The sequence below is a fragment of the Mastigoproctus giganteus genome, chromosome 8 (genome assembly GCF_048544385.1).
Source record: "Mastigoproctus giganteus isolate SK-2022 chromosome 8, ASM4854438v1, whole genome shotgun sequence".
In the NCBI taxonomy this organism is placed as follows: Eukaryota; Metazoa; Arthropoda; class Arachnida; order Uropygi; family Thelyphonidae; genus Mastigoproctus; species Mastigoproctus giganteus.
The window spans coordinates 88,117,031-88,144,361 of NC_143582.1; the positions used below are offsets into that span (position 1 = coordinate 88,117,031).

Genomic DNA, 27,331 nt, shown 5'->3' on the forward strand with positions numbered 1-27,331 from the left:
AGCCTCCAATAAGCAAAGTGGTGGTACGTTTGCACATACCTCACGAGTAAATAGAAATGGTGCAAGAATATTTGCTGATGCTATTGAGGAGTGTTAGGTAGGTCAGAAAACTGCTAGCTTGGGGGGGATACACAGACTAACAGATTAAGGGTAGCTGCTGGCAGAGGTGAAAGTGATTCTTGCACTGCTTCCTGCAAGGTGATCTGATTGAGGTGCATAAAGCCTTGAATGGTTTCAGCATGCTCAATGCTGGTGGGATTCTTCCTCTTGCTCAGAATAATCGCCTGAGAGGACATAAATTCAAATTGAGGAAAGACAGTTGTAGCATAGATGTGCAAAAGTTTGCCTTCAGCCAGTGTGTGGTTGATTGCTGGAACAAACTTCCATCTGTCGTAGAAGTTGATAGCTTAAACAGATTCAAGGCAGAACTAGACAAACATTTGGAGCAAGTGGATGGGTGAAATGATTTTTTTTTTTGGCTGATGGAGGAATGAATGGACAATGTGGCAGATAAATTCTCAGTTCATGCATAAGCTTGCTTTCTTGCATCATGTACCTTTACTAATGCTTTCAAAAATGTGCCTCACCAGCAAAATCCTTTTGAGATTTGTTTCTTACAATACTTAGAAGCAAAAGATTTTAGAATTTAACTTAAACATTATATTGAAATGATTTAATTCAGAACAATGAATCAAAAACTACCTTGTATCAATATTATGAAAAAAAAAAAAAAAAAAAAAATATATATATATATATATATATACAGTGAAACTTCTAACGGACACCTCTCGTTAACAGACATATCTCTACAACGGACATTTTCAAATTCCCAACTCGCCTCCATTGGTTTTAACGTGTTTGCAGCTTCTGTCTAGTGGACATTCTCTGTAACGGACAGGCAATCTGCACTGTTTCGTTTAGATTAGCACTTAATTTGATCTCCTCATAACGGACAGCGGGCGAGCTCACGGCCCTTTTTCTAGGAACTTTTCTTCCACGTATTGCTTCAATCGCGTGTTTATTTTCTATTTCCGATTCTCTGAATTTTATCAAGGTTTACGTCGCTGTTCTAAACCCTTTTTCAAGAATTTTAAGGCACGTGTAAAACTTCTGATGAATTCGGTGTGTCGGGGGGGGGGATATGGTTGGCCTTTCATCTTTTCAGTTTTGTTCAGTGTCGTGTGAAGTAAACATTTAACTTTAAAAGATAAAGTCGAACTCATTAATGCAAATGATCGGCAAAAAAAAAGTTTTCGCACTCTCGCTGCAAAATTCAAAATCGGGAAGACGCAGGTAAGCAACATCCTAAAGAAAAAAAAAATGAACTGCTCAAACAATTTTGGCAACACGGAAATGATCAGGTTCAAAAATCATTCCCGAAAATTGTTGGACTTCAAATTTGTCGCGCACATGCTAAAAAAATTCCCATTAATGGGCCTATTATTATGGAAAAGGCTTTGGGGGTTGCAAAATCTATGGGAGTAAATGAGTTCAAAGCTTCTGTGGGATGGCTAGACAAGTTCAAAACTCGGCATAAAATTTCTTGGAAAACTGTAAGTGGTGAAGGTGGATCTGTTGATACTGGGGTTGTAACAGAGTGGACCGTCAAATTGGAAGATTTATGTCGTGATTTTGAAGCTAAGGATATTTACAACTGTGACAAAACAGGGTTGTTTTTTTAAAGCTCTTCCGGAAAAAACAATAGGTCTTAAAAACGAAAAGTGCCAGGGCGGAAAAATTTCTAAGGAACGCTTGACTGTACTATTGTGTACAAATATGCTGGGAGACTTTGAACAACCTCTTGTTATAGGAAAACCACAAAATCCTCATTGTTTCAAGGGCATAAAGTTGAATCTTTTGAATGTTGACTGGAAGTCTAATAAAAAAGCGTGGATGACACGAGATATGAGCGAATGGATAAGTCACTTTAACCAAAACATGATTCGTCAAAACAGAGAAATTATTCTTTTCATGGATAATGCTGCATCTCACCCGCACATTGAATTGTCCAACATTCAAATCATTTTTCTGCCACCAAACACATCTGCAGAGTGTCAGCCCTTGGATCAAGGGATAATAAAAAATTTTAAACTTCACTACAGAAAACGTGTTTTAAGACATCTCATTGCAAACATGAACGATGTAACATGTGCGAGTGACCTTGCAAAGAAAATCAGCATCCTAGATGCGATTCAATGGATTTCCTGTTCAGTAAACACAATTAGAAAACAAACTGTCGTGAACTGTTTTGTAAAGTCTGGCTTCTCAAATGTAAAAATTGAAGTTGTGAACAGCAATGTGGAGCACCAAGAAGAACAAGAACTTCAACATCTATTGATAATGTACAATACTTCCGCTGCAAGTGACGCTGGCTACAAAGATATAGACTCAAACCTCACTACAGAAGGTGCTCTAGATATCAACAACATTATCATCGATATTTTTCAAGAAGTTCCTCATGAGGATGAAGAAATGGAAGGAGGTCATTCTGTCAAAGAACATTAACGACGAACCACCAATGAAAATAGAAGCGCTCATACAAATCAATCGTTTAAAAATGTTTTTCGCCGCTGAAGAAGATACTGAAGGACTTTCGATGGTTTCTTCACTCCAAACAAATGTTGAAAACAAAATTATCAGCCGGAAGAAGGTGCAGAAGAAAATAAGTGATTACTGTATGTATTTTTCTTAAGATAAAGTCATAATATGCATAGCACAATTGTATGTATATTATTTACAAAAATATTGTGCAAAATCCGTATATAATTTAATTTAATTTTACATTAAACATTTAACGATTTTTCTTTATCTCTTGTGTATGTAATTGTATATTATTTACAAAAATATTGTTCAAAATCTGTATATATTTTAATTTAATTTTACATTAAATGTTTAACGATTTTTCTTTCATTCTTTTTTTTTTTCTCCCTCAGACTTCTTGTTAGCGGACACTTCTCTCTAACAGACACATTTTCGTTCCCCATGGCTGTCCGTTAAAGGGAAGTTTCACTGTGTATATATATATATATATATTGAACATTCATCAATAAAACATTCCTATGTTAATTTTCCATTTTTTTCTTTCTTTTTATTCCTACTTCATTAGACTGAAATTTGGCCACAAAGCAGTCAGGATTTTTTTTGGATAACATGTCTGTTTCTAAATGATGTTTTTTGATATTATTATATAATATATTAGGAATAAAATGAAAAACTAAAACTTTAAACTTATTTAAACTGATTGGTGAACAAAAATCAAGAACCACTTTTCTTTTTGCACACCGGGAATTAATGTATCCTTTGGATACAGAAGGGCTTTGTCTGCAAAAAAAAATGTAGAATCACAGAAGTAGCCTCCCCTGTCTTTATCACTGTTGCCAAGAGACTACTGAAACTGAATTCTATTTTTAAAAATATTTTAAAATTTTTTCAAACTATATTGCACACTGATGATTCTTCTAATTCAAGTTTAGTAAACCATTTTACACATTTTCTAGGACTGTACAATAGTTCCTGCCAAACATATACTAAATTTTCTGCTGTTCTGACAGTCTTCTTTGTAAAAGGTTAACCCTTCTTATTGTTAAGAAGGGACCCAACTACAGGCACTGCCGTGGTCCTGTGGATGCTGGATACAGTGTACACCCAGATAATGGGAGAAGTGTCTCATACACAGCATTTACAAGTGTTAACAGATGCACTTCCCCAACTGAACTGTCACATTTTGTAACATGAGTGAAATTGTTAGATCATGTGATTCTTTACTACTATTCTTAACAAAATTAACAACCCATCAATAAGTATATTAGAAAAATGTATCAGAACTAGTGAATAAATAATTGTTTTCAAAATAATTCTGCTGGTAATCATTAGTCTGAAATTTCTATATGACAATTCATACAAACCCAAAAAAAAAGTTCCTATAACGAGATATTACTCTACACCTAACATTCAAGTAATAGCAAAAAAAGGAATAAACTTCTAAAAATACCTTACCGGAATCTTATTTTCAAGTCTTATAACATCCTCTGCCATTTCTTTTCGTTCTTCTGAAACATTGATAAAAATTAAGATTTTTAATCCTGTACTTAAAATCAAGTACAAATTTACTTTAACTTAATAAAAAAAATTAAACTGCATGTTTGTTATGTTTTTAATATGCTTCTGTATTAGAATAAGCCAGCAATAGTGAACCTTTTTTTGATCAGTATGCCAAAAATAGTTGAAACAAAATAGTTTTCACTGCCAAAAAAAAAAAAAAAAAAAAAATTTAGTAAATAGTTTGATATTACTATATAGTAATAATACAGTTTGTTTTGTGAAAGTTTCTAACAAGAATTTTATTAATACATAATTTTGGTCTCATTTACACTTGTGTAAATGAGCCCAATATATTTGTTATGATAAACATTTGATGAGTGGCTGCATGCCAGTATATTTTCTCTTGGGTACCACATAACACTCTCACTGGTTTGCTATTGCTGGGATAGTTGAAACAAAAAGGGACTAACTAGTCTGACTGATCAGCCTTGTGGAAGTTACTTTAACCCTTTCTAGATGCATAAGCATATATGCATAATTTGCCCATGTGTGGCCTTTTAAAAATATTTTGAGCCATTCCACATTTCATTAAAATCTAACGAGTAGAAATTCGGCAATTATTTTTCATCCTCATGTAATAACCCTACTTCCAGTAGATGGATTTTCATGAAATTTTATTTGAGCCTTCTAGAGAGATTTGTTGGGTCACCCCAAATTTCATTAATTTAATTAGGAATAAATGTACTAGGGCTTAGAGGGGAACAGGTATTGTGTGGATTATCAGACACTCAGTCTAAAACACTGATGGATCCACTCTTTCTATTACAGAAAATTTATTAAGAGAAGTCCGGTTGGCCTGCCTCCCTAAAATCCACTCATGCACACCTTATCGATGGTTAGCCCTGTTACGCCACTTAGGTGGCAACAAAAGTGTAGAGTGGTTCTCTTCAAGATGCCTGGTCAGCGTGAAGAGGAAAAGACCAACCCCTCCAGCATAAGACAGCACGACGAAACAAATGGCCCTCAGTTCTCAGTGGCTTTCACTCCCCCTCTTACGGCAGCAAGAGGATCAGAGTGGAAGCATAGGGTGCTGAGAATCTCTGGGTACGACCAGGCTGCCATGCACAGAAACCGAACTTGGCCTGTTACAATGTAAGATTGCTCATCGGTGAAGACAAGATATTAGAACTGGAAAAGGAACTAGAAAATGTGAATTGGAATATCATCAGTTTGGCTGAAACAAGAAGAAATGAATCACTTATAAGTTTATCAAGTGGAAATCTGCTATACACCAAGGAAACAGTGAAAGGAGCAAAGGTTAGAGTTGGGTTTCTGGTCCATAAAAATATAAAAAACAACATTTTGGAATTCAAAAGTACATTACCAAGGGTATCAAGACTAATGCTCAAGATTTCTAAGAGGTATAAGCTAAAGGTTATAATGATTTATGCACTAACATCAAGCCATGATGATGAAGAGGTTGAAGAAATGTACACCGAAATTGAGTCTTCTAAATGAGCAGAAAACCCACTACACTATTATTATGGGGACTTCAATGCTAAGGTTGGAAAAAGACAACAGTGCAGAAAGGGGAACTATAGGAAATTTTGGAATTGGTGATTGTTTGTATGTTATTTGGTTTTTAGGAGCATTAGCAACTAAGGCCATATTGCTCTGGGAATATGCGGTGGTCATTCCCTTGACCTTTCCACATCCTCTGTATTTGGTGGTGACGGGCTCTAACCCCAGTCTAATCAAGAAGCGTGTGCTACGCACTGCTGCTCCTTTCCACCTAGCTACGGAGACGCTTGGAATTGGTGAAAGAGGCGAAAGACTTGTGGAATTTTCAGAATCTCAAGGATTGTCAGTAATGAACACTTTTTTCAATAAAAGGGTGAACAGAAAGTGGACATGGAAGAGTCCAAATGGATTAACAACTAATGAAATTGACTTCATCCTCACTAACAGATATCGTGAATGATGTTACCATCCTGAATAAAGTAAATGTTGAAAGTGATCACATAATGGTAAGATGCACACTTAATATAGATGTAGGAAAGGAAAGGAAAAAACTGACTCGAGTAAATAATATGAAGGTCTTTGAGATAACAGAAGAGGAGAAAAAAACAGTATGTACTGGAACTTAAGAACAAGTTTGAGCTTCTGCAGACTGATCAAGACCAAGATATTGACGAGGAATATTACAACTTTCTGAAAGAGATAAAGCCCAAGATATGGAAAAAGAAATCCAAAGAAGAAAAAAAAATCAGTCAAGAAACACTTGTTATGATGAACCGAGGGCGACAAATGAAGAGAAAGATAAACACTGACAAGGAGAAAATTGAGTATACTGAGTTATGCAAAGCCATTAGAAAGACTCAGAGAAGACAGATTTAACACAAGAAAAGTTGAACAAGCCTTAAGGGAAAACAAAGGACTTAAATCAGCAGCTATGAGCAGTAATACAGAAAGACAAATGATACTGAAACTGAAGAATAGCGATGTATTTATAAATAGCAGAGAATGCATAATTCAAATAGCAGAAGCCTACTATAGAGAATTATACAAGGAGCAAGGGAATGATGCCAGCAGTGGGGAAGATGGATTGCAAATTAGCAACATATACGACATACCCAATATTCTTCCTGATGAGGTAGAACATGCATTGAAGAAAATGAAGAATCAGAAAGCCCTGGGGGAAGATGAAGTTAGCATTAGCAGAGGCATATGATGTAAGAAAGCAAGCTTATGCACCATCAGCCAAAAAAAAAAAAACTTCCACTTCACCCCTCCGTTCGTTTGAAATACCTGTCCAGCTGAGCCTTAAATTTATTTAGGCTATCAACTTCCACAACAAGAGATGGAAGTCTGTTCCACCAACCAACTACCCACTGGCTAAAGGCAAATTTCCGCACATCTATCCTACATCTGTCTTTCCTCAATTTGAATTTATGCCCTCTCAGGTGATTATTCTGGGCAAGAGGCAGAATCCCATCAGCATTAAGCATGCTCAAACCATTCAAGGCTTTATACACCTCTATTAGATCACCTCACTGGTGCCTAGTCTCCAGACATTGTATTTTGCAAAACTTAAGACTTTCTTTGTAAGAGCAACCCTTTGTTCCATTCACTAATCTTCTTGCCCTTCACTGCACTCATTCCAGCAGCTCTACATCCTTCTTGAAATGAGGCCTCCAGACCTGTATACAGTACTCAATGTGTGGCCTTACTGTAGAGCTGTTAAAATTGGGAGGAAGAGACAAACTGGCAAGGCTCTTCACAAAGTGCATTAGAAAAGGTGACGCCTAAGCAGTGGAATAATGCAATCATAGTTTTGCTGCATAAGAAAGGAGATAAATCAGAAATTGGAAATTATAGACCAATTAGCTTGTTATCCCACATTTACAAGTTGTTCACAGGGTCATTAATAACAGATTAGAAAGAATATTTGATGAGAATCAACCAAAAGAGCAAGCAGGCTTTAGGACACGATTCTCAACTATTGATCACCTTCACGTAATGTCACAGCAAATGAATATAAAACACCATTATGCCTGGCATTTGTGGATTATGAAAAGGCATTTGGCTCCATACAGTATAAGGCAATGTTTTGGGACTGGAAAGACAAGGCATAGATACCCCATATATTACAATTTTGAATAAAATATGAGAATGCGACCTCCGTTATTAGACTAGACAAAGACAGTAGCAAATTTAAAATTGAAAAAGGAGTTCGACAAGGAGACACTATCTCCAAAGCTGTTTACTGCTGCCCTTGAGAAAGCTTTCAAAAGATTAGACTGGTCGCAGAAAGGAGTCAATGTGAATGGAGAGCACTTAAGCCATTTACAATTTGCAGATGACATTGTGGTCATAAGCCACAATCCCAAAGAAGTAGAGGAAAATCTTAATCAGTTATGCACAGTTAGTAAGGATTTTGGACTAAAGATGAATATGGCTAAAACAAAAGTGACGATGAACAAGTATGCCACAGAAAGGGAAATAATGATTGAAGGAGCAGTAATTGAAAAGGTGGAGTCATACTTATCTGGGACAAGTTATTAGCTATAATAATGATAAATGGCTGGAAGTCAAGAGAAGAATAAATTTTGGATGGATAGCATTCAGGAAATAGTCACATACTGAAGAGCAATATCCCAGTTTGTCTGAAACGTAAAATAATGAATCAATGTATACTCCCCACCATGACTTATGGAAGTGAAACTTGGGCACTCACCAAAAGAATGGAAGAGAAGCTAAGAACTACACAGCGAAGAATGGAATGAATTATATTGGGAATAAGACTGTTAGATAAGAAGAGAAACACATGGATTAGGCAGAAAACTCAAGTAAAGGACATTCTTATCAAAACTAGACTAAAATGATCGTGGGCAGGACACGTAGCTCGAAGACATGACAGATGGACTAAGAAAATAACAGAACGGTACCCAAGAGGAGCTAGAAGACAATCTGGAAGACAATGGCAGAGATGGATAGATGAAATTCATGAGTTTGTGGGTAGTAAATGGATGGCCATTGTGCAAAACAGAAGGAACCAGAAAGTTGCTGGAGAGGCCTTCATCCTGTGGTGGATTGAAAATTGCTGATGTACTAAAAAAAAAAAATTTTAATTTGGAAATTTTTTTTTTTGAGACATTACATAGGTTACCTATATACTACATATTGTATTTGAAGCACTAGATATTATTTATTGTCATGCCCTGGTTGGAGGAATGAATGGACAATGTGGCAGATAAATTATCAGTTCATGCCTAAAAGTTTGCTTTATGCCTTTTGTTATAAATCATGAATTACTATTTTATAACATGCCTAAAATGTAACACACTTGGACATTAGCTTTATTTTTTATTCTGCACTTAAACCATTGTTTATTCAGGAGCACAACAGCCAGAATTTTTTTGGGGTTGCGGGGCCTGCTTGTATATTCCATATTGGTAACTTCTACAAGTATTAACATGTGACAGTGTAATTAAAAGCAACTGTTCCTGGAGGATTCCCTATAGCACCACCACAGGCAAGCCATTGTTTAAGTAGCATTTACTATTTTCCTCAAGTTATAGAAATATCTATACTGAATAAGGTCAAAATAATTCTCATTGTGGCAATATGTGAATTTATTGTAACCAAGAGAAAAAAAAAAAAGTACATAAACACAAGATTCCACAAGATTAGATGCAGTTTGTTCCAGTCTAACAGGAGTTTGTCTAACAGGAGTGGCTTACTGCAGGCTTATATTGCCACCCAGAAAAAACCTGCCAATCATTTGTCTAAAACAGTCATCTTATATTTAGCATGAAGGCCTGGTGAATAAGTGTACTAAAATAATTGGTGCAACGACCAATGAAATGTAAGAAATAACTTAAAATATTCTTACAAAATACATAATGAAAACTAAAATATATGAATAGAAATAAAAGCAATAAAAAACAGATAAAGAATAAAAGCTTATCAACTTCAAGGAAAGTATGGAATAGCATTATTATATATTAAAGAAGGACCATACGAATGAAAAATCTGTGACAACATAAGATAAAAATAAGCCAACGTGGAAGCAATTAATAGTTAAAGTAAGAGTAAGGATATGGAAAAAACCTAAGGAAATAAAGGAAAAAGAGGCACAAAAGGGGGAAATAGGGGAAAAAATAGAAAGTAACAATTATCAAACTCTGGGGATGCAGGAATGGCTTATAATAACCACCTTATGATAATAATGCCTCCATAATAGGAGGTACACAGGTATTTTTATTGCAATTAACAGAGAAACAATGAGCTAACCACACTTAAAATTGTCCCTGGAGCTTGGGTTACAATTAATCTGCTGCTCACACTAATAATGCTCAGCAATAGCAGAACACATAAAATGGCTTTAGTTTACACCTACCTTAGGGTGATCACACATCCCAGTTTTCTGGTAGTGTCCTAGAAAACAGTCAGATTTAACAAAGAATTTGGTTGGAGCTTTGCCAATCAGCAAAGTTTTCACCTCATATGTTGTGCCATCATATGAAGAAATAGATTTTTCTTCAATGCTGTCATATTTTACATGAACAGACATGCAGGTTTTAACATCAATTTGTGTCTGAAATAATCTACTGCCAAACAGATTACCTAACATATTCCAGCCAATCACTATTAAAAACAGTGCCACACATTCATAGGCAGCCACAAGCATGTTCAACCGGTTATGTTGAACAGGTCCCTGCACTCAAATGGTCTAAATAATATCTGCATCTTTTCCACATTTCTTTAAGCCTACCGCCATCTAAATGTCTAGTTACCGACATTATCATCACTCCAAGATCACTTGCACAAGTTAACTTGAAAATTGCTAGAAGTAGAGTGTATACTTCATTCTTAATGTGTACATTTCATTTGGTATTAAACATAGGACGTTATTTAAAAATGTAATTTTTTATGTTATACTCACTTTCCATAATATCTATATTGTTTTTAACTTCTGGAGGTAAGGAAATAATGAACAGGGTTCTGCAAATTTTGGGACCAGCCCTGCACACATTAGTGAAAGCTGAACAGTGACTGTCGCAATGCAGCAAGAATACTGCACTGTTTTACCATGCACTGTGTCAAGGTACTTAGGAATTACATTTCCATGAACAGCAAATTTTAGTTTTATGACAGTTGAGGAATTTCATTTTTCTTTTTTTTAATAAAAATTAAACGCATTACTTTATGAATTAAGAAGAAAATCTACACCAATTTAGAGTCTTAAAACTGTCTTAACCTGCTCGGTTTTTATCATCGGGTGTGTAAGTAAACTTTGGTACAAAGTCAACATAAGAAGGCTTAGAAAAACTGAGGCATGCATTTCGTATGTATAGGAAACTGTTGAGCTATTGTAAGCAACAGGAACCCTTGACCTGTTCAATGTTAGCTTTTAGGATACTACTCAATTGCCTTGTGAAAGAATACAAAACCCAAGTGGAAACCAACTACCCCCCAATAAAGTTCATAAATTAAATGGTTTAATTCTGAGAAAGGACCCAGCTTAATAAACAAATCAAAACTTCCATCATTAAAAGGTGATATACAAAGAGAAGAATCCTGATTAGGTAGCTGCCACTCTTCAGAAGACTTCCAGAGGCAAACTGAAGTCGCATCGGCCTTGTCGAAGAGAAGACCAGAAGCGAACTAAATCGAAGAGAAGACTGGAAGCAAACTAAATTTTTGTTAAGTTGATTCGAACTTTTGCGAAGTGAATAATGATTATAATGCAAGTGGGAAGGGAAGCGCCAATGCTCAAGTTGGGATGAATGTAATTATACAGGAAGCGCTGCACCAGAATAATATGCACTGTCAAAAGTGCATTATGCTCATTACTTAATTCACACTGATGGGTAACCGATGCTGGAGAATAATTTGATCCTCATTAATGGACAATCTTACAGCAAATTTCTCAAAAATCACTATAGCTTTGTTTTAAACTAGCTACAGCAGTCTTAATGATTGGAATGAAATTGTTAGGCATCTTAGTCTAAGACAGGGATTCTTAACAAGGGCAATATTTCCACCAAGGAGGCAAAAATTGGTTTTTGGGGTGGCAAAAAAAAATCATAGGTTTGTGGCTCTCCAAAGTTCAACCCTACCCGATGACATCTTATTCCTTAATTTCTCTGATTGGGTTTCCTTTTCCCCCAAGACAACTGATTTTTAACACAGTTATATCATACAATTGAAAAAGGTGTCCGTGAATTCCCTTTTAACTATCTTCAGAAATATTTGATCGATTGCTATGATTGTAGCAGCAAACAGTGTGGTAACTCACTAAATTTTATTTGATACTTTAACAATGGCCTTGGCTGCACCGTGAGTGCACACAGAATGATTCCTACATGCACCGCTCAGTCAGTGTCAGTAAGATGACCGTGCAACAGAAAGCAGTGTGTGTTATGCTGAATTTAAATCTGTCATAACAGTGCAACATCACAACACACTGCACTTTCTGTTGCACGGCCATCTTACTGATACTGACTGAGGCGGTGTGTGTGTGTAGGACTCATTCTGCACACACTCACAGTGCAGCCAAGGCCATTGTTGAGGTGTCATATAAAACTTAGTAAGGTACCACACTGTTTGCTGCCACAATCACAGCAATCGATCAAATATTTCTGAAGATAATTAACAGGGAAATCAAGGACACCTTTTTCAATGACCCTGTATTAGGAGTGAGTGAGAAATTTTGATATAAGGAAGGTGTTGAGCATGATTTAATTCAACCACCTGTGCTTTTCATAGGCATTAAATGCCTGAGTGCTTTCAGAGGTAATGTCTCTGCAATCCTTGCTGTTTGAGCCTTTCCGACAGCTGTGACCTTGGCGGTAGGGTGGCTGGCATGGTTTTTTATTTGTTTTGTTTCATTGGTCAATATATGAGGCATGGATGGGATGAGAAAATGTTTCATTCTATTAATATTGATTTTTAGTTCTAGTTAGTATTGATTTTTTTTCCTTGTGGGAGTTGTTTATTTTTGATACACAGTGCTTTTGTAAGTGATATTGGCTATGAGGGTTAAATAAAAATAGTTTATATTTTATTATTTAATTCTTTGTAGTTATTTAACCCATTATCAATCATGTCAAGTGCTGAAAAGAAAAAGTGCCAACAGTATCCGGATGAATATCTAGCTCATGGTTTTATTGAAAGCCTATTCGACTAAGACAGCCTGTAATGTTTTTTTTTTTTTTTTTCAAATGAGGTTATGAAATCAAGACTTAATTAAGGTCACTTAAAAAGGAAACATCTTGATAAAGTTGGTAAACATATTGAATATTTTAAAAATTAAAAACAGAATTTTGAGCAAAGTAACACAGAACACACAAATGACAATGGAATGATTGCATTTTATAAAATTGCAGAAATTGCTGGAAAAACTTAGTGCTCATGCAGTTACTGAGACTGTTATACGACTGTTATGCATTAGAGACTAATTTTAACAGTGATGCATTAAAATCCTTTCAACATTTTAAAAGCATTGCCATTGAGCAACAATTCAATTCGAAGACTGATCAATGACATGTCAGTTAACATTGAAGATCAGCTAATTGACAAACTAAAAATGAGAATTTTCTATTCAGATTGATGAATCCACAGTTACTGACCATAAGGCCTTTTTAATGGCATAAGTTTGTTATTTCTATGATTGTAAATTGCAAGAAGAGATGTTTGTAAAATTTATAGAAACTGACTGTACTGGAGCATCCCTATTTGCTGCTGTGAAAACATGGTTTGATGAAAAACAAATACCATGGAAAATTTGGTATCATGTGTCACTAATGGCACTACCTCCATGGTTGGAAGACAAAGATTTTACAGACCACCTAAAGAAAGTATGTCCCGAAGTTCTTGAAGTACACTGCATTGTGCACTGACATCATCTGGTTGAAAAAAAAAAATAGTAGTTCTTTATCAATCTCTCAGTATAGTTATTAAAACCATCAATAAAATAAAGTCACATAGCAAATACATTCACCTTTTCACAAAATTGTTGAAAATGAAGAACAGTAAGTGAGGCTTCTTTTACATACAGAAGTCAGTTGGCTTTCTAATGGAAACTGTCTAACAAGATTTGTAAACCTTTTTGATATGATATTTAGCTTTGTATAAATCAAAGGGGAGACAGATTTAGTAAAGGAGATCAGCAAACACAAAAATAACATTACTATATGGCTTGGATTTTTTTAAAACTTTTAATGAAGTATCAATTCAACTTCAAGGAAAATTAATTACGGTGATAGATTGCAAACACGTATTAAAAGCTTTCACTGAAAAACTGGAAATATTTGAAAGCAATTTAATGAAAAAATTTCATGGTATGAAAGAATGAATCTCTCACTGAGAATGAATGAGCTTAAGAATTATTCAGATCATTTGTGTTCTTTAAAAAGGCAAATGAAAAATAGATTTTCAGATTTATTTTCTTTTGAAGTGAAGCCATGGATATTAAGATACAATTGGATGCGATTCCAGGTTTGTTCATGAAGAAATTCAAGAACTCATTGAATTAAAATATAATGAAGAATGCAAATATAAATTCAAAAAAGGTGGAATGGCTGAGTTGTGGGGATCAAAAACTAAACTCCTTTATCCAACGATGTGGACTGAAATGACCAAAGTACTTTGTTTTTCAACAGAAGTTGGAAGTGGTTATAAGGTTGGAAGTGGTTAAAGATCAGTAAATAAAATATTAACAAAGGAAAGAAACAGAATTGATATATGTTTAAGAGGAGACATTAAATTAAACTTACGAACATCATACTGAGCATTGAACTTTTAGCTAAGAAGCATCAGGTTCAGGGATCCCATTGAATTAAAAGAATAAGTATAAAGTATTTTCGTGTTTAAAATTTTATGGGGGCAATTAAAAAAAATTGTCTTAAAAAAGCCCTTTGGGGGGGCATTAATTAATAAAAAGTTGAAAAATACTGGTCTAAGATAACAGCTTTATCTCCCCTCCTTAATTTGAAGGCCCTTGTCTCTCACATTCATTGCGATAATAGATGGGCAGTTTGTCCATGGGCACTGCAGCACCCCCAGCTATTTAAATCTAGATATACAGTGAATGGAGATATAGGAAATTTTGTGAAGAACAATGCAATGAATATTTTTATTAACAGGACCTGCATATAGTATGCACATCCTCTATTTCCCGTAATCATTTCAATAATAAATGAATAAAAACACAAAACAGTTTCCAACTTAAGTTTAATTAACTGTAGGCCTCACTGTGCAGCAAGCAGTGACATTTTGCATTCCAGTGAATTTCTTGTAGTTGGTTGCCATTGGCAACTTGCCAATATACATTTTTTTTTATAAGTGAAATAAATCAAAGTCACTGTAAAGCATGCAGTGCAGATTTCATCGTTGACCATGATGGGTGGGTAGCAATGTCTTTTTTTTTTATGAAAATCCCCAAACACGAAATGTATTAGAACCTATAGTACTTAGTACTGTGCTTGGGTTGGAGATACGAAAGAAGATATTTGTTGACATTACACTTGAACTTCTGTAGACTGTAATTTTCAGGAAATACGTACAAAGGAAGGTTGTTCCAGAAAACAGCAGTTGAATGAATAAACGAGGAAGATGAAAAGTTGGTTCTGTGAGTTTGAAGTTGGACACTAAATGGATGTTGGCTGCACATGTTTGGACGAGAGAGAGAGAGAGAGAGAGAGAGAGAGAGAGAGAGAGAGAGAGAGAGAGAGAGAGAGAGAGAGAGAGAGAATAATAGAAGCCAGTTCAGAAGAACTGTGCCCATGGAAGTATCTGTAGAAAGGGCATGCAGCAGAAACTACATCTATGAGACAGGGAATGGAGACTCAGAGAGGAGTCATTAATTAACCTAACTGCCCTCTTCTGAATGGAATCTAAGCCTGAGAGGTTTTGGGGGCACCACCCCAGTTGTGGGAATAATATTCCATGGTAGGGTGGATTTGCAATTTGTACAGAGTGAACAGCTGTTTGGAAGAAAAGTAATGCTGAGAGCAAAAGAGAAAACCAAGTTTTTTAGATTGCAGAGAAAGCAATGCTTGTAATGTGCTTGTGTCAAGAGAGATTAGAAGTCAGGGTAATCCCCAAAAGAGATATTTCATATTTCAAAAAAAAGAATCCTTTTTTTTGCGAGATAAGACTAGACTGAGTTTTAGGATTGAAATAAACTAAATTGTCTTTGCCCCACTGGAGAATTACCTGGAGATTGGCATTTAAGGAATTGATAGATATTCCAGAAGTTGAAGCTGATTGAGCAGGGCAAGATATCTCAAAATGGAATGCAATGTGCTATCATCGGCAAAAATATGGATAGGATTTCCCGTCAATGGAAGGTCATTAATATACAAGAGGTAAAGAGTGGGGGAAAGAACTGAACCTTGGGGGTGACACCAGCATTAGTAGAAGACAGAGGCCCATCTACCATCACCCTCAGTGAGCAATCAGAGAGAATACTGGATAACCAATTACAAAAAACAGTTGGCAAACCATAAGATGGAAGCTTGTTTAGAAGACCTTTATGCCAAACTCGATCGAAAGCTTTTGAGATGTCAAGAGCAACTGCTTGTGTTTCACCAAACTTTTCTATTGAATTTGTCCATAAATTGGTAACATAAGCCAGAATATCAGTGGATCAACACTGATTGAATCCATACTGGCGATCGTTGATCAGACAGAAGGCTTCTAGGTAGTTTAAGAGTTGGCAGTTAATTGATTTCTCCATTACTTTAGAAAGAGTAGAAGTAATTGCAATGGGATGATAATTGGATGAGAGGGATTTGTCACCTTTTTTAGGAACTGGCTGGATATGAGAAAATTTCCAAGCAGAAGGAAAAACACCTTTGGAATAAGAGTGAAAAAAAAAGGCAGCAAAGAGCAGGAGTATGTTCAGGGGCACAAGTTTTGAGAACAAGTGGAGAAATATCATCAGGACCTGAGCTTTCTTAGCATCAAGATTTGTCAAAATCCTTTTGACGGAAGACCACAGGAGGCATTGAATGGAGTGTGTTGGGAATGGTGGGAGTTGTTTTACCAATATCATTAATACATGAGTTGGAAGAAAAATGGAATGCCAGCAAGTCAGATGGCATCCCATTTTTATCCTTGGCTGAAGTGACAACAGAACCATCTGGTTTTGACAGAAGTGGGAGCAGAGATAAGCAAAAGTTGCAGCCAATAGCTCTGGCAAGAGACCAGAATGCTCATCTACCATTAGGGCAAGAAACAAGTTTTCTACTCTTAGCCTGTTCAAAATCTAGTTGCTTTACAATATTTGCAAGCTTTGGTGTAGACAGAAAATTAAACTGAAGAATTGGAAACAAGCCAATTACGATATGCAATGTTCTTCTCTTGAACATCCTTAGCACATTGATTGGAAAACGAAGGTTCAGATAAAGTACGTGATTTTAAATGGAGTGTGGGATAAAGGATTCCATTCCTACAAGAATAATTTCACTGAAACGATCTGAGCAAAGGTTGATATCAGAAGTTTTGAAACAGTAATCCGACTGAAGGAAAGAAGAAAAGAAACCTCTTAGGTCATCCCATTTTGCATTCGTGTAATGCCAAACAACACTAGGTTGGGAATAGGCATGAGATAAAGGCTCCATTGGAGAAGAGACAATCACCAAGTTGTGATCTGAGGTGCCTAAATGACCACTCACTTTCACCGTATAACTTAGAAGGGTTGTTTGTGAGAAAAAGATCAAGCATGTTGGCTGTACGGATAGGATTGTCTAGTAGGTTAACGAACAATCTGTGTGAGGTAAGCCTGAGCATCTCAACCAGCTGGGTCGGTGTGACTATAAAACAGAAGCCAGCTGGAGTTGTGAACATTAAAATCACCAAGGAAAATTACTTAACTGTTAGGAAAGTTGGGCTAGAGAAAGTCCAGTTGCGAAGAGAGGGAGTCAAAGAGCTCCAAGTGATTAGTGGAGTTGGGAGAACGGTAGAGACAACAGATGAATTTTACAAAATGAGGTAGAGATTTTAAGCCAGAGAAGATTGAAGAGAGGAGATTCCAAATTACCAAGTCTCTGACAGGGATTATCGGAACGAACATATGCACAAGTATCAGCTTTCAGGCGAAAGGAATCATACAGCAAAAAATTTGGGCAACTGAGATGAGCAGTAGTTGAATCAACCGATAACTGGGATTCTGTCAGAAAAAGTACATGGGGTTTGGCAGACTGCAAGTGGACTAGGAAGTGTTTGGGAGGTTTAGATCTTTTCGCAGATAAGCTTACTCTATTAATACGACAATTCATGGTGTATTCTATAGTAAGAATAAGTGGGGGGCATGCTGTATGAAGTAATGAAATTTTGGATATGACGTACACATGGTAAGAACATACCTAGATCCTTAACATAACGTGGCCTCGGCAATGCCCCAGCATACACACTACTTGGACTCCCTCCAGTCACTATCTAGTAGAGGTAGCAAAATTACACACTAGCTGATCTGGAAGCCTCCTAGAGTTACCAACAGGTTCGGTCCGGTGTACTAACTAGCAGCCGGCCAAACACCATTTTAGAGATGTACCTTCTAAATGTAAAGATTGGATCTTGCCATGATGCTCATCATAACCTCAAAATTCATCAGTCATAACTCATGATGGAAGAGATGGGGAAGGGTTGACCCGAATTTAGCTCTGGAGACTAAATTTTTGTTATTTGCCTGAATTCCCATTAAGTAACTAAATATCAGTGTTAAATCAATACCCAGCATTCAACAGTAATTATGTGATTACAGCTTAATTGCTATTTGAGCTTGAACTTGGTAAGCAGAAGTTATATTATGAGGTGATGTATAAGTAAAACTAGTTCTACGACACGATTTTGTGAAATTTGATTCGATCATGGCCTCCATGCTTCCCCATGAAGTAAATTGGGTGACAGTAAATAAACTTCAGCAACTTAGTTTTTCACAATTATCTCTCCAAGAATAAAAATGCAATTAAAGACAATATTATTCTATTTTAATTTTTACAATATATTTTTAAAATTGATTTTACAGATAATTTTCTAAATATAGATGTTATATTAAGAATTTTTCTAACTTTACCAATTTCCTTGCTTCAAGTGAACGGAGTTCTTTAAAATTAATCAAATTATTTACGAGCGACAATGTCTCAACAACGACTCTCTAATTTAGCAATAATTTCAATAGAAAATGATCTTTTGGAATAAATAAAGATAAATGAAATACAGTAATTAATAAATTTGCACATCTTAAAGCAGCTGTTTTCAACTGGGGTGCCACGGCACCTCAGGATGCTGCAACAACATTCCAGGGGTGTAATGCAATTTGGGTTTAAGTTACTAATTTTTTTTTTTTTAATTTTTTTTTTTCTTTCATTATAAAAAGCGTACAGTATCTTAATTTTGTGGTGATCTATAATTGATGTTTACTTAGTACCTCTACATAAAGAATAAAATTATTATATACTGTATACATATTTTTATTATGAAATGTAATTTTTATAATTATATTATTGTAATAACTATAAATAAATATTATTGTAATATATATATATATATATATAAATAAAATCTTTATTGTGTACAAAAAGATGTATACAATGTACCCTTCATGGCAGGAATGCCAGGGGCTTCACATTGGCTGGTGGACAAAGGCCTTGAGGACGGGGCCCACATCGGAGGACAGGTTCATCCCCCAGGGCCAACAATATAATAAGTTTCAGCTAAATTATTCTAAATATATATTTATAAAGATATTATAAAGCATTTTTGACATTATATTCAATACTGTACAGACATCCTTTTTTAAATTTATTATACTGCGACATTACTGTGCAGTTTTCCTGGTTGAGTTTAGGTCATCAAGGATCACTCTCCGGTATTTGCGATCCTTGACAAATTTGTAGAGGTCGCCTTCGATTGCTTGGACTGTGATAAGCATCTGCTTGGGGAGAAAGCGGTCACTAAGGGGCAGTCTATTATGGTTGGCTATAAGTGTTGGAGCTGACCTCAGTCCGGGTTGAGGGATTCTCCAGCTGCACAGTTCCCATATGTTTGGCTCCGAGATTATTCCAGTGGTCATTTTGGCAGTTAGTGTGAGGCGTCTTTCCATTATAAGGTTTGGTAGTCGGGCAAAGTTCAGTGCGGTTGCCATCGCAGTTGTTCTTTGCTGGGGGTGGACGATAATGTTTATGTGTGATCCAACGAAGGAGCCAGTATTCTGAGGAGTACACACGCTTGATATTCATGGGGGCTGCAGATGCCCATATTTCTGAGGCATATAACATGACGGAGTATACGTACCACTGAATCACATTCAGATCCTTAACGTGAAGTAGTTGTTTGGTAATCCACCGCATTTCGCAGAATTTTGTTATTGTTAGGAGCATTAGCAACTAAGACCATATTGCTCCAGGGATATGCGGTGGTCATTCCCTGACCTTTCGCAGCCTCCGTATTTGGTGGCTCACGGGCTCGAACCCCGGTCTAGCAGAATTTTGTTCTGAGCTTGTCAATGTGGGGCATGAGGGTCAGTTTGCAATTGAAGACGACTCCCAAGTCCGTATGTGTATTTACCACTGGAAGAAGAATGCCATCTAGAGAAGCTTGGACTTCAGTGGGCTGGTGCTTCAAAGAAAAGACCAAAATCGAAAAAAAAAAAAAAAAAAATATATATATATATATAGAGAGAGAGAAAATCTGATCTAACAGGCAGAAAATTGAGTAGGGGTGCCGTTATTAAAAAAAGGTTGAAAACCACTGTCTTAAAGCAAGAAAACATAAATTAACAATTTTTTAACATTATAATTTTTCTTTTATTTTATTATTGTGGGTACGATTACTGTGATTTAGAATTAAGTTTGTTTCCAGAATTATTGTTATTTTTGTTTGTTGTTTCATTATATTATATCTCACATATGTCTCAATTCTTTTCTTTTTTAATAAATTAATAATAATCATCATCCTTCCCAGGGGCTCACACATCTGGTGAGTATGGGCTTGGCCAAAATCCAGAGCCCTGAGCTGGATCTCTCTCTCTCTCTCTCTCTCTCTCTCTCTCTCTCTCTCTCTCTCTCTCTCTCTCTCTCTCTCTCTCTCTCTCTCTCTCTCTCTCGGTAATTCAGAATTTTTTTTTTTTTGGCTGGTGCAGCATAAGCCTCAGGCTTCCTTGCACCATATAGCTAATAATAATAATTTACGCCTCATTTTATTTTTTAATCCAAATATTTTGGGACAGCAAATTTGATTTCACTTACAGGTGGCACATAGGGTCGCAATGGCCCTGCGTGTAAAAAGTGGCGGATCCAGAAAAAAAATGACAGGGGGGGGCACCATTTTGTGCACAAAAAAGGCATAAAATAATGCACAGAACAAAACAGATACAACACTCAAACATAATGTGACTGGCGGACACAGCTGAAGTCTGAATTACTTTGAAGTAAACATTACGCACGACAAACTACGTGACGCCTCGAACTAGAATGGCGATCGCATCAGAGTTGCCAACTAGCCAGTTGAAAGCTGAGCCACAATGCAAAAATAGATAAAATCCTATGTTAACAATGAATTTTTTTTTTTTTTTTTGTAGCTAAAGGAAATTTAAACGATTGGTGAATATTCTTCGAAAAACGACAGGGAAAGCACGTGCCCCAGTTCCCCTATCCTGAATCCGTCACTGCATGTAAGTGTAATATAACTTTCTCTAGATTAACCTGTGAATAGATGATTTTTTCGTTTAATTTGTAATATGAAATTTACACTCAGTTGTTTTAGGAAAACAGTTATTGCAAATCAAGGATGATCCGAATTTTACAAAATATGAGCGATTCACAAGGCTGAAAACAGCTTTCTTACTGAAACTAATACTTGGACTAGTTGCAGCAAGAAAACTGTTTTCAGCCTTGTGAATCGCTCAAATTTTGTAAAAGTCGGACCATCCTTGATTTGCAATAACCGTTTTCCTAAAACAACTGAGTATAAATTCCATATCCCTAATTAAACGAACAAATCATCTATTCACAGGTTAATCTAGAGAAAGTTATATTACACTGACACGTATACAGCTGTACTAAACTTCAGACTGTATAAACAAACAGCCATTATCTCCCGAGTGGGGATGATTCCTCACTTATTTTTGTGTTAATGTGAAATTTCCCTAATAAAAAAAACTTTTCTTTAAAGTGAAACGGAGACTATAGTTGGCGGGAGTGCTGTCCTCTATTATCACAATGAATGTGAGAAAGGGCGTTTAAAATGGGGGGGGGGGAGAATATAGCTGTTATCTTAGACTAGTGTTTTTCAACTTTTTTTTTTTTAAGTTATCGCCACCTAAAGGGCTTTTTTAGACAATTTTTTTAATCGCCCCCAAAACAGCTTTCTTGCTGCATCACTTCATCACTATCCTAACATCTATTTGTACCTGCCCAATAGGCTCATCCGCGTTTTATTCCTCTATTCTATCAATTTTAATCTTTTGATCCTTATTCATATCTTAATCAAACATTGATGATATTTTATCGCCCCTGCCCCGAAATGGCGGATATCCACTATCTAGAGCTCAATTAAACTTTAAACTTCAAAAGGAAAACTTCTATAAATAGTGATTGTTGTTCTAGCCAAATTATACTTTTTACAACATTTTCTTTTATACAACTATAAACTCTAAACAATAGAATTCATCAATATATTATTGTATTTTACACCATTTTTTAACATTTCTTTTTTATACAACTATTAACTATAAGATCAATAAATTCTAATTCCAACTAAATCTCTACTCCATAAAAACACTACTTACATATATACAAATTTTTTCAATTGTCTAATCCTGCTTACTTCTCTAGTGAACTCAGCAAAAGCTTCATTAGATTCTCTATTCTTAAACAAGTCACTCCAGGTGTATTAGTCTGAGCCAGTCTGCCTAATTAACATATTCCCTGGTATATCATATCTTACACACTGCCTTAAAATATGCTCTGAAACCTCTACCATCCCATTAATACACATTGGATTTTGTTCTACACCAAGCTCTACCAGTCTTTTCTTTAAACCCATGTTCAGTTATTAACATGGTTTGGAACATTCCTAGACCAGACCAAGATGAAATATCTTTCATAGTTTCACCCCAGGCAGAAAGGCAAAAGGTAACACGCCATCTTTCCTGCCATATACAATCTATCTTGCTGTAACCTTTTCTTTTCTACTTTCAAATCGTGTCTTCCATACTCTCTATCCTCTTCTCTATAAGATTTTATTCCTATAAGTTCTATTCTCTTATTATTCTTAATCGCATATTCCATTGCCCTTTTAAGTATAATCAGATCTAGTGGTTACTTTCCTGCAATAACTTGCAGAGCATCATTTGAAACGGTTCTGCAGGACCACGTCACCGCCAGAAGGGCAAATCTGTGCTGAAATATAAGACTTCTTTTAACATGGTTATTAGTCACTATTACCCTAAGCCCCACATGCATATGTCACAATCGATAGAAGTATACGTTTATAGAGGTCTAAGGACTTGCCTTTCACTCCCCATTTTACCCTTGTGACTTTCCGAATTTTTAAATAAACCATCCTCACTTTTATCTCTTAATTTCTGCACGTGAGGCAAAAAGGACATCCTTTCATCCAAATAAACTCCTAGTTACTTGACCAAGGGGACATATGCTATCGACATACCAAATATTTTTGCAGTCATCCTTCTTTCATTGAGCTTCCCTTTCAGCAGAACCATGTGAGTTTTTTTCGATATCTCCATTTTATGGACCTCATGCCCATTTCTCCACTTTTCCCATAGTCTCCTTAATTCTCTTCTCCAATTCTTTTATAGACTTTCCCACTACCATTATTAACAAATCATATATTGGTTGAGCTCCTGAACCAGTAGCTCAACCAATACAATATTCCAACTATAGGGATCTATGATTGAATCTTGTGGAGCACCTCTTCTTACTTCCTGAGTAACTTTCCCATATTTCGTTACAATTGTAACTTTCCTATCTTTAAAATAATCTTAAAATCCATAGACCTGCCCAGTACACTTCATTTTTCTCATTCTTGCTAAAGCGCGACCACCACATACGATGAAATGCACCCTTAAAATCAAGAAATATATCCAGGATAATTTCTGAAGTCTCCTGAGGTACATATTTCTGAAGTACATATGACACCATTTTAACCACAGCATCTTCGGTCGATCTGTCTCTCCAAAAGCCAAACTACCTAGGGCTGCTCATTCCACTACTCTCGTAATATCCCTCAAATCTATTCATCAACACTATTTCAAAAACCTTTGCGATAACCGGCAATAATGCCACTGGTCTATATGATCCAGGATCCGTCCTCTCTTTTTCTCTATTCTTTAATAATATTTTAATGTATGCCTCCTTCCAACAACTAGGAAAGATTTTCTCATTTAAGCACATATTATATAACTCAAACCAATTCCTTTTCAAATTTCAAACCAAGCTTCTTTATCACTTTGGGTAGCAATCCATCTCTGCCTGGTGCTTTCTTTATCTTAACTTTCTCCAATGCTATCTTCAATTCTACCTCCGTAATTAACTTTTCAATTTCCTGCTCCCCCACATATTCATCATTTAATTTCCTGACTTGTCTTTGTTCTCTACTATCCAAACTTATTTAATCTATAGGAAACAATGAGGAGAGCAAACCACGCATGGAGGACTCCCAGTCGCTCGTACTCCGATTTTCTTTTTTAATAGTACTATAAACTTGATCAACTTTCATTCTATCAAATAATAATTCCCCATACGTTTTTATTCATTTTCTCTTTTACGTAGTTTCTACCAACATATTCTCGTCTTATTTGTTGGTATTGCCTCTTTAAATCCTACATTTGTTCACTTAATCCTCTTCTCCGTACCCTCTGGAAATTCCTCCTAGCCCTGTTCACTCTCCTCCTCATTTCCGCTAATATCCCATTCCACCAAGGAACGCTTTTTAATTTTGTGCTCCTCCTCAGACTTGCAACAACTTTCATATATAATACTAACTATTTTCTGAGCCCTTTCTCCAGCCAGGCTGCTATCTATTTCTTGTCTATTATCTGTCTTTTTGTAATCTCTTCTTCAAAACATTGCCAGTTCACAGAACTTCCTGCAAACCTCTTTTCAAACCCTGTATTACATTCTAGCCTCTCATGTCTTATCTCGAAACTGATACATTATGATCGCTGGTACTCCAGTCCTCCCTAACCTTCCAACACACCATATCTTATTCCACAAGGCTTCTGTAGTTAATTTTAAATTTATATTAGATTCTCCTTGTCATAGTACTGAAGGTAGAGGGCTGGCCCATCTCATTTACAATATTAAGGTCTCTGACTTATCAACATTTCTCTAGTATCAGTCTTTCGATTTCCCCAAGTTGTTGAACTTGCATTTGAATCAATACCAATTACAATTTTCTTTCCTTGTAATACTTCTACCACTTTTTCAATATAGTTTAAATAAGGCTCCATTTCATCACGGAACTGGCAGTATACACTTACCACATATACGCTACCAATCTCACTCAAGATCTTTTTACAGACTGAGTAAAACAACTCATCAATTTGTGTTACCTCACAGTCTGCATTTCTCACTATGACAGCAGCCTGAATGTTTACTCTGGACTGCACAATTTTATCAGTTATTTTATAAACTTTCTTGCTACAGCAAGAAAATTGCTAAAAAAAAAAAAACTCCCTTTGAGCCGAGAGCGGAAAGGCATTATCCTACCACATACTAGGCAATATGACTTCGTTGAGAAGTCAGGGACAATGGAGATAAAAGATGCAAGAAAAGGCCATGAGATCCTAGAGCAACAATTACTCAGTTGAACGTCATCGCACGTTTATCCAAGATTTTTAACATTATAATGCGCACGCGTATAAACGACAGAAAGCACGTAAAGTTTACATGATATTTTTGTTTTCAAATGCCAAGTAGTTTTAAATAATAATTATATCCTGAAATTATTATTTCAGGTTGCCAGTCAAACCGGCAACCTGACTCCGACTTAAACTGGTTCGCTATCGAAACCTTACTCATGGCTGATGAAGGAACTTTAGAACTGGATAATAGTTAGATAACGTTTGTTCCTATTTGGTTTTAGGCAAATCAACAACTTAAACCGAATTGCGTCGTTCTATATTAATCTATCTGTACAAGTTGCTATTCACAGACCGATTTGCATTTCATCAAGCCTTTTAGCTTGACGGTTTAATCTTTTTATGCAGTAAGTCTTGCTCAGTTTGTTAAGTAGCGAGATGTTTACTCATTCCCAAATGTATTTTTTTTTTTATTCGCATGACATTTGACACACTTCGTGCATCTAGTTGGCCCGTGATTAACTTTACAAGCATCAGTTTTCGGGTTGAGTTACTTCCATGAGGGAGAGGCAAAGATGGTGAGCATAATAGTGGTATACTAAATGGCAAACCAGCTACCTTGTTAAACCAACCAATATTCGAGCCCAGATTCAAAGGCATAAGGAGAATATGAACATATTTACTATCCCCAAACGATAGATTCGAAAAAGAAATTTCAGTAATATTTCAAGAATGTTTACACTTTAACGAGTCATCCACTTTACCAATTTTTTACGAAAGGCATAAAGGGAGATATTCCCCTGAAACAAGCTGGAACCGAAATAAATCTTATATAAAACGCTTTTAAATTAAGTACAGCGGATTGAAATACATAAATCATTAGAAATAATAAAGGTCAAGAAAAAAAGAACCAGAAAGGCCAGACAGTGTCAAAAATGGCTTACGATATAAAGAGGAATAAAAGTCATATTATTATAGCAGCTGCATAATGAAATTAACGGAATGCAGTTCTACTGAGTGCTACTTTATGGACATTAGCCCCCGCCCAATTCCTATTCGAACGCATTAAATGAAAATGGTAACAGGAAAAATATCCAGGTTATCCTGTTTGACCCGATAAACAACCTTGCGGGAACAGGGTATATATTTGCCCTTGTTGTTATTTAGTTTTTAGGAGCATTAGCAACTAAGGCCATATTGCTCCGGGAATATGCGGTGGTCATTCCCTGACCTTTCCGCATCCTCCGTATTTGGTAGTGACCGGCTCGAACCCCGGTCTAATCAAGAAGCGTGTGCTACGCACTGCTCCTCCTTCCCACCTGGCTACGGAGGCGCCATTTGCCCTTGTTTAAAAATCGGAAATGTGGAATATTTTTGAAAGTGTCTTTTTCTTTTGCGAACTGTTATCCAACAGTTCTCTGGGGTTAGGAAATAGCCCCCCATGCTCTCGTTTAAAAATAGCAAAGTGAATGGTTTGTTAATGTGAAATATTTTTGAAAATATCACTGAAAAACAGTGGATATATTCACTATCCTTCGATTCTTGTTAAGTATTTGAATAAATGCTGTTTCAGTTTCGAGTGACTATATTTTAGTGGGTGGGGAGACAAATTGATATTCACAGATCCATCAATTCGTATGAATGGAAATTCGTACGCTTTGAAGTGTACGAATTTCCATTCTCAAGAACCATATAAATTGGGGGAAGCTGGGAATATGCAGAAATGCAATACAAATCAACCCCCTTTTCTTTAGAAAAAGTGATAGTATGTATAATAGTAATAGTATATACTTTTCTTTACAAGAAGTGATAGTATGAATAACAGGCAACAGTCCGAAAAAGGAAATAAACTTCTAATATGTTCTACAGTGTCCTGAAAGACTTGTTACACCGATGTAAATACTCAGTGTTGTAATTATGTCCTATTTAACTGTGTACTTTCTTTGGAAACAA

General features: G+C 36.0%; 2 protein-coding genes across 2 annotated transcripts in view; one reads left to right on the forward strand and one right to left on the reverse strand.

Annotated features, from left to right (window-relative positions):
• The window catches only part of LOC150081701 (uncharacterized), a 127,379-nt gene extending 123,627 nt beyond the window's left edge, over nt 1-3,752 (forward strand). Inside the window, exon 6 of the mRNA XM_090379564.1 lies at nt 3,498-3,752. The gene's annotated coding sequence lies outside the window, so the exon portion shown is untranslated. The remainder of the gene's footprint in view (nt 1-3,497) is intronic.
• LOC150081702 (microtubule-associated protein 1 light chain 3 gamma-like) overlaps nt 1-27,331 on the reverse strand; it is a 72,838-nt gene that overhangs the window by 34,279 nt on the left and 11,228 nt on the right. Inside the window, exon 2 of the mRNA XM_090379562.1 lies at nt 3,997-4,049. Coding sequence (XP_090235688.1) covers nt 3,997-4,049 — 53 coding nt within the window. The remainder of the gene's footprint in view (nt 1-3,996; nt 4,050-27,331) is intronic.